This window comes from Pipra filicauda, unplaced genomic scaffold (genome assembly GCF_003945595.2).
Source record: "Pipra filicauda isolate LSUMZ 115617 unplaced genomic scaffold, ASM394559v2 scaffold33_size4404698_pilon, whole genome shotgun sequence".
In the NCBI taxonomy this organism is placed as follows: Eukaryota; Metazoa; Chordata; class Aves; order Passeriformes; family Pipridae; genus Pipra; species Pipra filicauda.
Genome location: NW_024104465.1, coordinates 2,586,918 through 2,603,547, shown reverse-complemented (window position 1 = coordinate 2,603,547; position 16,630 = coordinate 2,586,918). Strand labels below are relative to the sequence as shown.

At 44.8% G+C, this 16,630-nt stretch overlaps 1 protein-coding gene and 1 long non-coding RNA gene across 3 annotated transcripts in view; both read right to left on the bottom strand.

Annotated features, from left to right (window-relative positions):
* The window catches only part of LOC120323774, a 62,118-nt gene extending 53,226 nt beyond the window's left edge, over positions 1–8,892 (bottom strand). Inside the window, exons 1-2 of the long non-coding RNA XR_005564605.1 lie at positions 8,537–8,892; positions 6,801–6,972 (exon numbers count right to left, since the gene is read on the bottom strand). This is a non-coding gene — a long non-coding RNA (uncharacterized LOC120323774). The remainder of the gene's footprint in view (positions 1–6,800; positions 6,973–8,536) is intronic.
* A 665-nt stretch (positions 8,893–9,557) lies between these two features.
* PI4KA (phosphatidylinositol 4-kinase alpha) overlaps positions 9,558–16,630 on the bottom strand; it is a 58,346-nt gene continuing 51,273 nt past the window's right edge. The window contains exons 46-55 of one of the 2 annotated variants that reach the window (XM_027714109.2): positions 16,473–16,545; positions 16,263–16,333; positions 15,578–15,687; positions 15,024–15,128; positions 14,434–14,559; positions 14,037–14,157; positions 13,205–13,364; positions 12,160–12,249; positions 11,217–11,300; positions 9,558–10,266 (exon numbers count right to left, since the gene is read on the bottom strand). In XM_027714109.2, coding sequence (XP_027569910.1) covers positions 10,215–10,266; positions 11,217–11,300; positions 12,160–12,249; positions 13,205–13,364; positions 14,037–14,157; positions 14,434–14,559; positions 15,024–15,128; positions 15,578–15,687; positions 16,263–16,333; positions 16,473–16,545 — 992 coding nt within the window. In that variant the 3' untranslated portion in view covers positions 9,558–10,214. The remainder of the gene's footprint in view (positions 10,267–11,216; positions 11,301–12,159; positions 12,250–13,204; positions 13,365–14,036; positions 14,158–14,433; positions 14,560–15,023; positions 15,129–15,577; positions 15,688–16,262; positions 16,334–16,472; positions 16,546–16,630) is intronic. The other variant, XM_027714110.2, reaches the window with a different exon arrangement.

Sequence of the window (16,630 nt, the reverse complement as noted above, 5' to 3'; positions counted from 1 at the left end):
AATGTTAACAAGACCACCCATCTCTCACACTGCTAGGCCAAGACTAGCGAGGGGCAACACAGCAACAGATATTTAGGAGTAGATTTAGGGGTAGTTTACACACAATGCGCTCATTATGTGAATGCCCTGGGTCTGTGCTGACTCCCTGCTACAAGATATTTAACATGTTTGCATGTGCAGATTGTCGCTGAGTTGAGGTGGTAGTGGAGAGACATGAATTTCAAAGGAGGTGACAAAGCATTGTACAAACATCTCTTAGATTATCAATTCCCTGAATCTGTCCTTGGAGCCACATAATTACAGGATAGTTACCAAATTTCAGTATGCACAAATATCCCCTTGCAAGAGTAGAAGACAAGCAGGTTGGTTTATTAATATGCTTCATGTGAATATCCTCTGAGTCTCATTGAAAGGGATGAAAAGAGCAATGGAATGATGACTTGAGTAGGTGTACATTGAAAGTAATTACAACAGAAAGAAGCTTTTTCAGCCTGGGGAATTACTAAGTGTTTCCTCTGCCAAAATAGAGAATAAAGCAGCAAGAGCCACAGCTCGATGACCAGTTGCAGAAATGTACCTGCTGGACACTGTGTAATTTAGGGTGAGAGCCCAGAAAGATGCTCCAGGAGAAAGAGGGACCTTTTGCTGGTGGGTAAGGAGTCAGTCAGTTGATCAGAAAGCAACGTGTTCTTGGAGACAAGGCTGCCCCAGCCGTGGCTGAGCCACCATTACACTGTGGTGACTGCTGAGCCAGGTGTGGTGGCACCGTGGCAAGGCTGTTCAGTGACCTACCAGCCACAGAGAAAATGGGTTAAAAGGGAAGCAGGGCTACTGCTGACCAGGTCTGGATACTGCTCTGGAGTTCATGCCTGGACCCACTTTGGGTGAGCAGTGAAGTCACTTCTTACAGCAGTTCTCAGCAGGGTCATGCAAACCCCTTCTGGTTTTTGCTCGAGAAGACTTGTATTGCCTGAACCTCAGTCTGAGATCTTGTTTCAGATGCACACAGGTCCTCCAAGCATAACCACAGCCAAGATCAGCCTGGTTGCAAGTCAAATGTTCAGATGGTTTCCACCCCAAATCGTAAATCCCACCCTGTCACCTGGAAGGATGCCCATTCTGCTCAAACCTCAGCCTGCATGTGGGGGAAACTTGACACCGGTTCAGTGGAAGGTTTGAAAATCCAGACCATGTTCTTGGTTTGTAACAAACCCGCCGAAACAAGCAAAATGCCCTCGGTTTTAGGGTTCATCTGGACCTTGTTGCCAGAGTCATGGTGTCATCTAGTGGTGACAGCTTGTATGGGCACACACACAGTACCCACCTCCGCTTCCCAAACATCCCCTCAGAGCGTAGTACAATTGCGGGTCTGGTCAATACCTTTCTTCCAAAGTACATCAACTTTCTGAGAGGCAGAACAGCTCCACCATTTCAGCAGAAGCCATTTGCACCTCGAGGAGAGCTTTTTTGCAAAGGCTCCCAAAAATCAAGTGAAGGGCAAGCTTTGCTTCTCCTACCACTTCTACACAGTTAGTAGACACAATCTCCTGGGGAAAGGGCAAACACAGTAACTTTGAGGAACAGCAATCATCAACAGGCTCAGTTGTAAACAAGTTTTAAATGCAAGAGTCATTCTCAGCATAAAAGCTGCATCTGCTGAAACGTCCCTTTGACCTATACTGGAATAATGCTCAAAAATCACAGTAATAGATATTAGAGGGGAAAGGACTCCAATTTCAGTTTGTACTTTGAGAGCTCCCTTGTCTAGGCACGGGTGCCCAATTCTCAAGAAACGGCAGTTGATTTTTGGATTCCCAATTTACATCCTATTGGATTCAAGTTCAAGAATTAAGCAGCCAAAGCAGCTCCCAAAGCCATAGCACGTCTTTTGCAAGAAATTAAGTGCCTTACATCTCACTTCCAGCATTTCTAAAGGGCCTTGACCCACCACATATAGCACGTGAGAGTCCTGGCAACGCGAATTCCTTCTCCTTGGTGACACTGGGAACTGATGTACCTGCTGTTAAGCCTACCCTGGTTTTAAGAAACCTTCAATGAAATTTAAGCTTAGGAGTTTTACCTTTCAGCTGAGATGGAGCAGAAACACAAACCTGATTGGTTTTCCAGGCTCAGCTGATGGGCAGGAACAAAGTAACCACCAGCCCTGTTCCTGTAGCCTCAGGCACTGCACTGAGTCACTTGTCCCACAAGCTGATAAGAGCTGCATCTCAAAGGGAAGAAAACTCTCTTCAAATTGGAAGAAGGATCACAGTGTCAGCAGAAAGGCAGGGAAAAAATGCTAATTTCAGCACTGTCCTGAAAACCAAGTGGGTTTTCAGGTTCCTGAGGTCTATCTGAGGTTTCATCCCAGATCCAGCTCAGGTGTTTCCTTGGCAGGTTTGTCTTCTGACCTAGAGCTTAATCCTTGCCTCTGATCTAGGCATCCTGTCTGCAAGCTAATGAGCTCAAAATTACTGTATATTTGTGTGGCCCTCTGAGCTCTGATGTGTGACACAACCACAGCTATAGCTGGACTTACTTCTTTCTTTATTTTCCGGGGTTGCAGCCTAAAGGCCAGGCTTGATGCTAAAAACAACGAAATTCAAATCCCAGTTTACATGTGGGGAAAGATGGAGAAAGCACTCCTCGGAACCCAGGCTTCTGTTGGGATACCTCCCAAGACATGATTTTTAAGCTGGGTAACAAGCACAGACCAGGGCTATCTTCACAGCAGAGGATTCCAAACACCTCATTCCACCTTGGTGACAGACACCAGGGGAAGACTTTTAAATACTACTTGCCTGGGCTCAAAATGACTACAGGAACTAGTCAAAATCAATGAGCTCTTTATAGCTGCACCAAAGAGTTTTCTTCTCTTGGATCTGTTTTCTTCCTCCATCCTACCACCTGTGTTCTGCTTATTCTATGAAGCTTAAAGACTACATGGTGCCACCTACCCACTAAGTCTACTGTGAAGGTGAAGCCCAAGGCAAACTGCTCAAAGGTAAGAGAGAAAGAATGTTAAACTACTGTTATGTGGGGAGGTTTTTAATTTTTAGTAAGTATACAAACCTTAAAATAGTGGACAGCTTACATCAGAGTCTGCATATAGAGTACCTTTCACCCCAAAGCAGTTTTCCAAAAATGTACATGCACAGAACACAGAAATGTAGCCACTCTGGAGCTGAACACAGCTGCTGCTCATCCAACACAGAGTGATAACAACAAGGAGAGCTCCTGCAATCTCCACAATAAACCTCTGGGTTTTTGGTAAATGCACTATGGATTTCTGCACACTTGCTATACCAGAGGACACCCATATATTTAAAGGCTTCACCTGAGACAACAATGCAGAGCCAGCAAAATGCATTTCCTTTATGTCCTTTGGAAGGTCACAAAGCTCCCCAGCAGAATATGCTGGAATACAGACAGCCAGGCTCTTGAGCAATTTCATATCTGATATTCAGGTACTCACGAGCTCTACCACTCAGTGCCTGCCGTGACAGATATGTCACAACTAAAGGTCACGGCAAGGTTTCCCCTGCCAGACTTGCTCGCCTTACAGGAAAGGCAGATTTGTTCTTGCTGGGTTGCTCTGCCCGGTGTCCCAGGCACCGTGGCTTGTTTCGGAGTGCCCTCTGCCGCCCAGCCCGCAGACCTGCGAGTCTGCAGGGAACGAAGCCAGGAATATGAGCGGGAACCGGTTACCGACGGACAGCGGTCAGCAGCGTTCAGCCCAACGTGCAGGTCAGAGGCGTCGCGCTAGAGCCGAGAGCTGAGCTCAGCATCTGGGTCTGCCTTACCTGAGCTCTGACGTTTGGAAAGCACTGCCTCCGACCAGGGCTGCAGACACAATTGATTTTTACACCTGTTTTCTGGGGCAACTCTACCTCAGCTCACCTCTCATGCCTCAAAAATCTCTTTCCCAGTTCTTCTCATCTGGGATATGAGGTAGAAAAGGCAGCAGATGCCCCCTGCACTGGCACTGCTGGGATTCTTCATTTGCAGCCATAGGAAGCAGCTTTACTCTTCACTTCCACCCAGCCCACATCATCTGACTGACAAGTAACTTCTGTCTCCAAAGCAAAATAGGAAAGCTGACTTTTGTTCTGCCCGAGTCCAAGATATGGAGGCAGGAATCCCTTTGGGGGTCTCAGGGCCTCTAAAAACTGCACAGAAACAGTTTCTCTGTAGGTGCTAAGAGATCAGATATTCTAGAAGGTTCTACTAACTTACAACCTATAATACTTGCAAAATTCTTTAGTCAGTCCATTATCCTCACAGCTGCAAGAATCCTTACCTAACCAATACTCCTATTCAAGCTGATGCAGGCGGCCAGGCCTGATACCAAGGCTGAAATTTGTGACTCTCAATACCAGAACATAACATGTTCCTGCAATTCATTACTTGGGTTAATAAAGTTCCTTTAAGCACAACAGCCATAAGTATCTTTATTAGGGCACTCATTCATGTCCACTCAGCTCCCACACAGGCACTGTCCTGCACAAGAAATAGCTTTGCAATATGTACAGGATTCTCTGTGCAGTGAGGGCAGGTACTGCAAAGCTCTGAGGCGTTTGCTCCAGTCATGTGAAGTTCTCAGCAAGGAAATGGTTGCACAGATGCACACCAAGATGCACACACACATACAGTGTTCACCTGTGTGCCAACAGCTTAGATGTGGCAGTCAAAATGTAACTTGCACTGGGCAAGAGAACTACATGAGAGCAATATATGATTTTACCCCTTATATTTTTGTTATCCAGAGGAATATTCCTCTGTGAGGTATTGCTCCTATACCTCTGCAAGGATGGAATTCCATGACTCAACACTTCTTACATCTGGGATTGAAGCTACCACCCCACATGTTCACTCCTAATCAATACATGTAGCTGGCACTGTCTCCTAGATTTGCTACAATTCAGGCATTTTTTTCCTCTTCCACAGCAAAGCACAATTTGTTTCATCAGGTTTGTCACTGCAAAGCTGAGATTACTTGCTTAAGAACAGATCGAGACACATTTCTACCTCTGTGTCTTTCCAATGAGGGGTTTTTAATTCCAAAAGGGGTATATGTGGTGTCAGGGTATATAGCAGTCTTTGTGTAGGCACTTACACTCATACTCCCAATAATAACTCCCAATTCCCTTCCCCTTTTGGCTGCCATGCTTTCCTTGGGAAGAGATACCTGAATGCAGTCAGACAAGTAACTTTTCCCTTCAGTGCATTGCCAACCATTGTTATCTGCCTTCCTGATGACTGTGATTGCTCATCTGTGTCACTGTGTCACCCTCCTGGTCTGCTCTCCCCGGCAGGCAGCAGAGCCACGTGTAACATTCACAAACCATAGCACAAGCCTGGTCAGGGTTTCTTGCTGCCACAGTAAGCACTGAGGCTCCGGTGGCTCTGCGGACCCTGGAGAGGGATGTGTTAGAATGACAAAACGCACAGCAACACTATCACTGCTGTTAGGCAACTGATATTGTACCAGAAATAAACACAACAGCATTGCCTACAATGGCAAAGCTCTGGTCACAGGGCTGCTGCAGTGGCAAGGGCCCAGCAGAAAACCATTCCTTTTGGGGAGGCTGTGCTAGTTTGTGAGCCAGCCAGTGCCAGGACTGCACGTTATCAGAGCTCATCTGCTTTTGCCAGCTAAGTAGCTTATCTAATAAATACACTATGTCACCTTACAAATCTTGCTTCTTCAGGATTATAACTCCTGTGACCTCCCAAATGCAGAATCCTTACAGAAGCAAACCCTCAAATGGCATACCGTGGGTAACAGTGTGGGGAAGGGTCCTTTGCACCAGGCCTGGAAACTGCAGCAGCACCTCCAAACATCATTTCGAGGTGCTCTCAGTAACAAGGTTCTGTCAGGGAGCCTTTATCTAGAACTGATCCCGTGCACGCTGTCTCTGAGTGTGCCACGTGCTGCCCAGCAGACTTTAGTCCTTGTTATATGGGACAAACAAAACCACCACGACTTCACACCAAACAGCACAGGCACAGTATTTTTCATAAGGTCACACAATTAATTATGCTTTTAAGCCGTATCTACATTCAGGACAAATTCTTTTGTTTACTGCTCTTTTTTTTTTAGTGTGTTCATGTGGAAGTAAGGGGAAAGGATGATGAAAAAGAAAAAAAATCTAATCTAAACCATTCCTTATTGACCACAATCCCTTCCCCCCTCTCCAGCATTTTTCCACAGAGAACTCTAGCTCCTCTTCCCATGTTTGCTCATTTCATTGGCTCCTCCACCGAGCTCCCATTCCCTGCCCACATCAACCCTGATGCTATGCAGCATGTGCTGGGTGTCTGCAGGGGGTACCACGACCCTGGTACCAGCCAGAACATCACACAGGCACGTTGTGCTAATGGAGGTGGATTGCTTCGCTTCAGTCTCTAACACACATAATGAGATTAGCATTTGAATAGTGCTGATCAAGTTACCAGTAGCTCTGAACTCTGGGTCCATCAGATGCAAATGAATCACTATAAATTTTGCTCCTTTCTTAAGGGCTCTTTATATGCATGGCCAACACAGAAAGAACTGCAGTGGGTATTAGCCCGGGAAGTCTGTCTCTCACCATGACCAGGAATTTCTGAGAGGGGAGAAACCATAGGAGCATCTTTTCTTAGATAATTTTTTTTAAGAGCAGGTTTTCTCCCTCTTTTTGATGCCTCTTTTCTCCCAGGACTGTGCAGGCATCAGGATGTATTCTAGCATAAGGTTCAGAGACAAAAACCTTCACAATACCTTCATGTAGGTCTTAATTCCATCTGTTCTTAATTACCTGAGTAACTTCTGAAAGTCCTGCCAGCCTCCTTGTGCCAAGGACATATCCTTCCCTGGTGGGAGGATGAAGGTAAGGTAAGTCTGTGCTGCCTCCAACTGCATTGATTCAGTATCACCAAAGCATTTGCAGTACCGTGAAGCGTCTTAGTGTTCTCACCTCCTCAGTCTCCCTGGAAAAAGATACAGTACACATCCCATGTAGGAAAAATCATGTTTAGGGTACTGCCTTGCATGATTAAATGTAAACAGCCTAATCCCCTCCATGGATGCTCAGTTATAGGGGAGTCTTCTCCCACCTCTGTTCTGTGGGAAGGAATCCCGAGGAGAGGGGAAGAAGGCACAGTCAACTCGTAAGAACAAAATCTGCAGATGTCAGGTGAGCTCAGGCACACACCAAAGCTTCCCTGACACCACAGCAGGAAAAGAAGTTCCAGGAGCTCATCATTCCTACTAACACGGAGTTTTAACACATTCACAACATTTCTGCAACCTTCAGAGCAGAAGGAATGACAGAACCAAGTTATCTCAAATGCAGTCATCCTAGAGTTTTTAAGATATTACTGCAAACAAGCCTGTTCTTGCAGTAACTCCAGCTGACCACCACATGCAGTTAGCTCCAGCTGCTTTCATTTCTCTGGGTCTAGAACCTCATTTGAGTTTTCATTTTACACAGTGCATTTATTTTGAGGTGCAGGAAAGAAAAATTCATGCACATAAGCATTAACTTGAATTAACAAAATATTAGAACTCCTCATCACCTCCCCTGAGAAAAGTAGAAACCTTCACATTTCATCACTCCACCTGCTTCTCACTACAGGAAACGTGTGAGGAAGTTTACCATACTTGTAGTGTCAATCAGCTCCTTTCCTATGGAGCCTAAATAGGTACAATTGGCCGCAGGCACAGAGCACCAAAATTACTCCGTGTCCCAGTTGCTTATATAATAAATCTAAATTAAATCAATAATTAAAGCAGTTCTTGCACACTAGTTCTCCCCAGTGGTCCTCCAAACCTTTTTACAAAGCCAGTGGCAGCTCCCCATTTTGCTAATGAGAAAAGCGGTTCAGAGCCCAGCTCGCTGTGTGCCACCCACTGCACGGGCAACAGACAAGACCCATTTTAACACCCATGGCAAAAGCGGGTGTAATTTTTTAATTAAACAGGTGGGGTGCAGCCCTTCCACAGTGGGAAAAGGGCCAGGCCCTTCTCTGCACCATGCACGAGACCCACCCCAAAGGCAGAGCCAAGGCACGCTGCCCTCGCTGCCCCTCTCCTGCTCCCTGAGCTGCGAGCACAGCAGAGCAGATCCCTTCTCTGCAGGGACCTCCCCAGCCAGCCTGGAGGTGGGATAACGGAGTCCCCCTTAGCAACTCCAGCTTCCCTGGGACACGCTGGGAATTCCCTCAGCAAAGCAGAAACTCACCCTGGGACACCTAAGAGCTGACTCAGAGGTGCTCAAAAAGGCACACTACCAAGGGGTAGCCGTATCATTGGCTCACCATCCCCTCACGCACACACCACCCTGCATGGCTCGGCTCGGCTCGCTGCCACAGCCCAGCTCCCGAGGAGCCCCGGGAGGCCGGCCGGGGCAGCTACAGCCCCGGCTCTGCCCCTGGGGGCCACAGCGACCACTCGAAAGCGAAGCCTTCACGGGGATGGCAACACCGTGCTCCTTCAACTGGGCGCGGCAGAGCCCCACCCTCAGGGCTGGACCCGCCTCAGCGCTGGACCCACCTCACGGCGCGGCCCCGCCTCAGGGCGGAGTCTCCCTCACGACACCGCCCCGCCTCAGGGCGGGGTCTCCCTCACGACGCCCCCGTCCCCCCGCTCTGAGAGCTCTTCGGGGCTGGATTTTTCTCATGCTTCGACGCTGAGCTTTACGCGGGGCGGTGTCCTGTGTTCTCCTCACACATCACGGCTGGGTCTCTCTCAAGACACCTCCGCCCCCCGGCACTGAGCGCTCTTCGGGGCTGGATCTTTCTCATGCCTCAGCGCTGAGCTCTCCTCGGGGCGGTGTCCCGTGTTCTCCTCACGCGTCAGGGCTGGGTCTCCCTTATGACACCTCCGCCCCTCAGCGCTCAGGGCTGTGCCCCCTCACCACCGAACCCTCCTCGGGGCTGTGTCCCGTGGCCCCGTGGCCCCTCAGGGCTCGGCCCCCCTCACCGCCGAACCCTCCTCGGGCCTGTGTCCCGTGTCCCCGCCGCCCCTCAGGGCTCGGTCCCCCTCACGGCTGGGCCCCCTCGTCGCGCGCTGGCCCCGCTGTGGGCCGGGCCCTCCCCTCAGCCCGGTGCCCGCACTCGCCGCAGCCGCCAGGGGGCGCCCCAGGGCCCCGCGAGCCCCGTCCCTGAGGGGCACGGGCTGGACATGCGGGGAAACACCCCTAAATAGGGGGAAAAACCCTAAAGAGGGGGAAAAACCCTAAAGAGGGAATAAAAAACCTAAAGAGGGGACAGCCCGCGTTTTGAAGAGCTCATTCTAGAACGACAAGCGTGTAGAAAGAGAAAAAGGACCCCAAATAACTGTGTCCCAGCCCAGGGTAGGATTCCTCTGTCAGCAACATGGGGAAGCTTTATCCTTGGTCCTACGTTTCAGCTCTTGCACAAAACATTTATTTTATGAACAACAAAATGTCATTTAAGATGGACAAGCAGCTGAAGAAGAAATCAGATTTCTCCATTAGAAAGAAAGGTCATAATAATAATGAACAGTATATAAATGTGTGGATTTACGTCTATAAACAGCGCAGGGCAAAAGATTTGCAACAGACACAAAGTCTAAGGTCTTTTATTACATTTTATAGATTAAATATATCTTCAGTAGAGTCTCTCTTTTAAAACACACAAAAGGAAAAAATACATTCTTCATGTACATATGAAATACTGACCACGTAGCAGGGACCATGTACAGTGCAAAGTATGAACACAGCTACACAGACATCACCACCTTGGATGATTATCAGGCTTTTTCTACAGTAAAATTGGAACAAGTTAACATTCCTGTTTCCAAAGAGAAATCCATACCCTTCCCTTCCATGGCATTTTGTGGGATTGTGCAGGAAAGGGTTTTATTTATGTTTTAAAGGTTTTATAAAATCCTTGCATTGCATGAAAAATTATCAAACTCCTCAAGCTTTGCCTCTTTCACACATTCAATAATCATAGTACAATTTTATTGTGATTGCAACCCAACTCCAAAAATCCAGGGAAAACCAGAAATATATATAACCTGGTATACAGAAAGGAATGAATCAGAGTGATTGTTGCATTGTCCAGGAAACATGTACCCACATGTAGACACACACACAGAAGATGGAAGATAGCAAGGTGTGACAGAGCATCTCCTATTTATCACAAGTTTGGAGTGAGGGCACGGGGTTGCACGTTGCACTTCGGCAGTGAATCTCTAGTGTCTCTCAGTATGGGATGTCATTCTGGTAGTACTGGATCATGTCATATGTCCTGCTCCTAAAGAAGAAAAGCAAAGCCAGAAGTAAGTCAAAGTTTAAAAAAAACACTCCACCCATTGTCACAGAAACATTAATCAGGATCCCACAGAAACAAAACATGAGTGAAGGAAATCAGCTGCTAATCAAAACTAGCCCTCCATGCTTTGCAGGCATTATGAAGGCCCAGCTAACTGTTATAACAGCACAAAACATCCCGCTCTTTAAGCTAGGAAATGTGTAATGAATGAAGCAAGATCATCAGGGCTGCATGGAGACAAGATTATGTGGAAATAAAAGTCACCTTAATTCAGGAGAATGCTAATATTGAAAATAAAAGTGCAGAGGAAATAACAGCATTAATAGCAGCATCTCTGATGAGTGACTAAGCAGACAAATCTCAGCTTGTTACAGATAACTCAATTATCCATGGGCAGAGCTTATTCAGGTCACAGACTAACCATGCCACAGGTGGAGAAGCTCAGGCTTGTCAGAACTAAGCTGGCCCTGGGCATTCACAGAGCAGTGTTACTGCCTTCAAACTCCCCAGTATTCATCTAAGATTTGGAGTAGGTGCACCAGCAAGAACTGGAACATCCAGTTCAGTTCTAGCGGGGCTGTATCTGAGCCAGTGAGTGGTACTGTTCTCAAGCTGACCACACATGGAACTACACAAGTCTGTATTAGACTCTCCACAGTCTGTATTATCTGGGATAATAAAACATGCATTTAAGATGTTTAACTATTACATTTACTCTTTAGACTAACCAGACTTAGGCTAAGTCTTCCTTCCCAGTGTAAAAGTGAGGAGATGCAGCATGTTCAGAAGTATATCTGCTATCCTGCACTATCTAAATATCAACAACTCATAAATGTTTGATATCTGACTGATAAAACACTATTTTTCAGCTCTGCTCAAAGCCCGATGACCTTCCTTTAGCCACAGGGAGAAGACATGCATAGATGCCAAACCTGTTGCTGAGGAAACAATTCTGGATGATCTTGATGATGAAAGTTGCGGCCTCCCGTTCAGTCATGTTGGGGCTGAACCTGTGTCTGTATGCAGAAAATCACAAAAAGCAAGAGAAAATTAGTGCAGTTTCCTTTGAACGTGATACAAATGTGTCTTTGCATAAGCTCAGCTGCTGCAAGTACCTGCTTCTCGTGAGACCACCTGGTACAAATTACATAACGTTTTAACAAGCACTTACTGTTAGTCTAATAGTGGAGATACAGGCTGTGAACTTTTCATCAGTCTAGTGGTGACTCCAGGAACAGCCAATCCCTCTTTTGAGGCAGCTGCTGCTTTTAAAATGTCTGTACCTAGTACTGCCCTTGAGCTCCAGCCCATCATACTTCATGAATCTGTGCTTATCTCTAGGAAACTGTAGAAAGTTAAAAGCAAGAAATGCTGAGCTAACTCTGCTCACTCTGGAGTGAACTGTGGAGGCATAAACCTGAAGGGCTGTTTAAAGTGTCACATTAGAAACTGTATTTGCCTAAGCTGTTGTATGTTACCTCATAGTTCCATTCAGTACTGCATTATCTGTAGAACAAATATTAAGAGGCTGTTATTCAGACTCTGACATCATTTCAGAGGACAGACTCTGCAACACATCATCTCTCAATTAAAGCAAATCTTTCATTTACAGTTTTATTTTGCTAGTCCTACAGACTTAAAGATAACCCATGTACTTGCACAGTCACTGAACAGCTTGACCTTAATTCTACAAAATGGCCTCTCTAGAATTCTTACTTTCCGAGATACTCTATAAACAAGTTCCTATTTTTACAACTATAGGACATTTAAGATATTTGAGTAGCATGACACCTATACTCACTGCACAAGCTGTGGCAGTATAAATTCTGTGAAGAACATATGAACACATTTTCCAGTTCAGACATGCTGACTTACTTCAACAGCTTGATTGTCTGCCCTCGGAAACAGGGCAGCCCTGTATCCAACATGAGTGTAACCAGTGAGACCACAGCATCCATGTAAGGCCTGGAGAAAAAGGGGACAAAAAGGTTACAGCACTCAAACTTCTGCAGCCTTAGCAGCTACAGCAGGCAGCTGAGGAGTTCAACGAGCTGGATCACACCTTTTTCTGTAATTAAATCAACACAAATAATCCTCTTACATTTGCTGGTGAAGCTACACCATTGTTTGCAATCTGTCACCTTAATTAAATTTCACTCCTTTACTGCTGGACTACCAAATACTCAGAATGCTGCAAGATGAAATCTCAAGGATTATACAAAGCAGTGCTTCAGCAAACAACATTTCTTTGGTATCAAAAAGGTGAATCAGTGCACCAAAACAGTACAAAAGGCTGAAAGCAGCAACAGGAACATATTATCTTTTAATTCCTAATTACTCTATGTAATTCATTGCTACATTGGCTCAGCTTCCCTTCTGCTTCCTGTCCTCCTACTCAGAACATTTATTATCTACCAAGCTATTACTCTACTACTTGGGGGACACATTTGCCTTGACACAAAACTTTGTCCAGACTGTTTCCCCTCAGGGAACCAAATTGATCTTGACTCCAAGCCAGCCCCTCTGGGGCTCCTAGCTGAAGAAACTTCAGTTCTGTAAGGTAATAGCAAAAATACTTTAAACTCACGATAGAAAGAGCTTTTATTTAAACTGTATTGAACAGTCCTCCTCCCACCCACACACAAAAGTACATGAAATCGTGTGAGGAAATGCGTGTAACATCACATTTTTGAATGGAATATATAAAATTTTCAAACATAAAGTAAGGACAGAAAAAGATACCACAAAGATAAGCTTTAAAACAGTAGGATTATTACATTGTTTCAAAGTTTGCAAGATGTAAACAGGACAGTCCAACAGCCTCAGACCCCCTACAGATAAAGGTTTATTACTATTTATCTTCTCATCTGGTTTTGGGCATGCAAGCACTTCCACTTTTGAGCAGTTAAGAACACCTTACCTGACTGCCAGATAGCCTCTGACACACATCTCCATAAACCATTTGAATGGAGTTGCCTCCATTTTTCCTCCCATTATCATCACCATCTCATCTGTCAGCTTAATGTCAGGCTCCCAGCCCAGGTTTCCACCAGGTGAGCTTTCAAACATGAATCCAAAATCTGTGCACAAAAGATAAACTGCCTCATAACTTTGTTGGTTAATTGTGTGCTGTTAAAGCTGACAGAAGAAAGGAGAGGTGGATTTCATGTATTAATACAAACATTTTAACTCCAACCAGAAAAAAGCTTCGGTGAAGTGTAGCAACGCCAACAAAAGCATCATCACCATGACATCAGACTAGAGGTAAGAATGGTGATATCAAAAAATCTCCTTGATGAAATATCTCTGCAGTTCCAGAAAGCAAAGATAAAGCAGAGGTTACAGCCTCACAAAATTATATAAATTTACTTGTCAGGTTTAATTCATACCCCTACAGTGGTGAAAGGAACCCAAAGACACGTTTCTATAATTACACACATATATACACACACACACATACATGTGTATGCATGTATGAGTTATGTATACATGTGTAATCCATACATATGTGTGTATATACTTTCCTGAAGCTGATTAAACTTTGCAAAGCTAAATTTAAACAGAAGCAGCCAACACAAATATACAACACTGAACAGGCAGGGAAATATCCACGTACATTTCCCAACTGCCAAATCAGTATATGGATTGATCTCCAAAGGGAAATGGCTTCTTGTCCTACTGTCTTTTATCAGCAATACTTAACAGCAGAAGGGAAGGGTAAAGGCTGAAATTCAGATATGCATATGACTGACCAATATGAATGATGTGTCCCTTTTTGTCCAGCATGATGTTGCCATTGTGCCTGTCCTTAATCTGGAGCAGGAACAGGAGCAGACTGTAGGCAGCCATACTGCGGATGAAGTTGTAGCGAGCCTGTACAAACAACAGAGGGAATTTAATAACTCTCCATCAGGAGATGACACAGATAAATAAAGTTTTTAGTTTGAAGCAATGTTCAATGATATTCTCCATACATCTACAGCTGCAGTAACTTATTTAGCTAACTCACTCATAGCTAAAAATGGATTATCAGCATCAGAAAACAGACACAGCATTCTGGCAGTCATTATCCAATTATCTGTCATTATTTCTTATAGCTAGAATGTTTCTCAGTTGAGATTTTGCTGTGCTTGCCAACTGATATTTTACCTTCTGGAATGCAAGGGTAGACTCATCTCCATATTGCCTTGTAAAGTAATCATACATGCCAAAGTCTGTCTGCCTGCCCAGCTGGTCACGGGATGTGCAGTCGGGAATGCACTCAATAACACCACACTGGAGGGCAAGAGGAGAAACAGGTCTGTAAAGCACACTCCCAAAATGTATTTTGTTCATGGCTCCTGGCAGTCATACAGGTCCTCTGGGAAATGTGGGAAAGCCTATGGATCACTAAATACAGAATTTCTAGTTTATTCTAAAAAAAGTATATCCGCTATTTTAGGATTTCCATGCAATATAAGATGAGCTCTGTGACTTTCCACTGACTTGCACAATGTAGTCCCAAAAATCAAACAGCAAACATGAATAACCACAAGCAGCAAAATTTCAGAGCCAAAAGCTTTAGAAAAGCAGGAAGCAGGAAAGGAAAGGCTGTTTTGACTGCTGGTACTTCAAATATTTGGCATAAACGACATGGGCAGTACTTCCTTGCAATATGGAATTTTTATATGTGCTGGAAGAAAAAGTCTTTTTTAACTAGGAACTATTTTCTACAGCACTACAGTTAATTGCCCACTTACCCCAGGAGCTGTGGCCACCACTCTGTATGGAAACACAAAAAGATCCAGGCCTACCAGCTGAAAGATGTTCTTGAAGAGATCGATGATTTGCAAAGCCAACATGTCCTGTTATACAAGAGAAAAATGGCACAAGCATTACAGGGTTTATGGGTCATAAACGAGATTACAGAAATGCTCTGAAGAACTCTGAAGTGCACATTAAGCTGCCCCAGCAGGTCTGCAGGTGTGTGCTTGTGCATGCACTGTGGCTCTGGGGGAAATCAAAAGGGGAGCTGATAAATGCTGTTTAGGTGGGCAGCAAACAACACTGATGATTTAACTGCTGACTTCAGAAGAACAAACTTTCCATCACCCTTTGATAAACTGTCTTGAAAGAATGGCCTTTATCACCAAACCATTATTTCTCCAGGGGTACAACACAGCTCTCTCCCTCAGTCCATAACTAGTGGAGATTCTCAAAGTTCCAAAGAAAAATATTTCTGTACTAAAATAATTTTCTTCTTGCATATTGTCACCCACAAATCTGTCTTCTGTAAGTGCCAACAGCCTTGTACCTGTCTGCAGTCATCGCCCACTTTAAAGATGGCTGCCTGCCAGCAGATCTTCTTGCTGTCCACCTTCTCTTCTGCGCTTTCGTCGATGGAATCAGAACGACAGCGCAGACCTGCAGCGAGAGCACAGCGCGAAACCCAGACATGGACCTGCATTAGTAACCTCCCATCAGGACAAGCCTTCTGCACTCAGACTCACAACATTTCACTGCAGGTGCATTACAGATATTTCTGCCTTGCAAGGTGAGAACCATAAGATAGTTCCCTTTGTCAACTGGAACATCTCAAACCAGTGTTCACAATACACCTGATAAATGCCTGCATTGCATCACGCCAGTCAGCTGGAGCATCCCACAAAATGTATTATGAGAAAAACCTGCCAAAACGTGGTATTTATTACAGTTTAAAAACCAGGAAAAGGCCATTGCTTTTTATTTTAGTCTGAAATAACTGTTAAACTTCAAGATCCCTATGTGGCTTGCTCTCTGGAAATTAAAAGAGGATTTAAGTTTTCAGAATTTTCATCTCTCTGTGATACAGTTCCATTTCTCAGCTGAACCACTGCAGATGAAGATCAACATGGAAATAATTTTACTGCAGCAGTACAGGTCAATAAAAGCAGGCAACGTTAAAGGAATTGCTGACTCTAATTAATTAGAGTGTCAGTGATTAAGATGCAGTTACTAACCTTCTTTTTCAAGCTCACTGACTCCGCATCGTTTCACTTTAAATTTGGCCAGATAGGGCGCTTTTGCTGCACTAAATTGTAACAAAAAACAAAGATGATGATGATGAGTATAAGCCAAACAAGAATTTATATAGAAAAAATACCTGAATAACATGAATTAACGTTATAAATTTATATATATATAAAAAAGAATTAACAAGAGCATGGTACCTCTGCATAGGAGTTCCTGATTTGTAATCAATGTCCAGAACAATGGCTTCAGGATTGCTGGGCAAGTAACAGCCTGCAAAGTGGAGCAGACAGCTGAGAACAAATCCACTGGCTGGTGAGACAGTGCAACTTGGAGAGTAACTGATGTCAGTGTTATA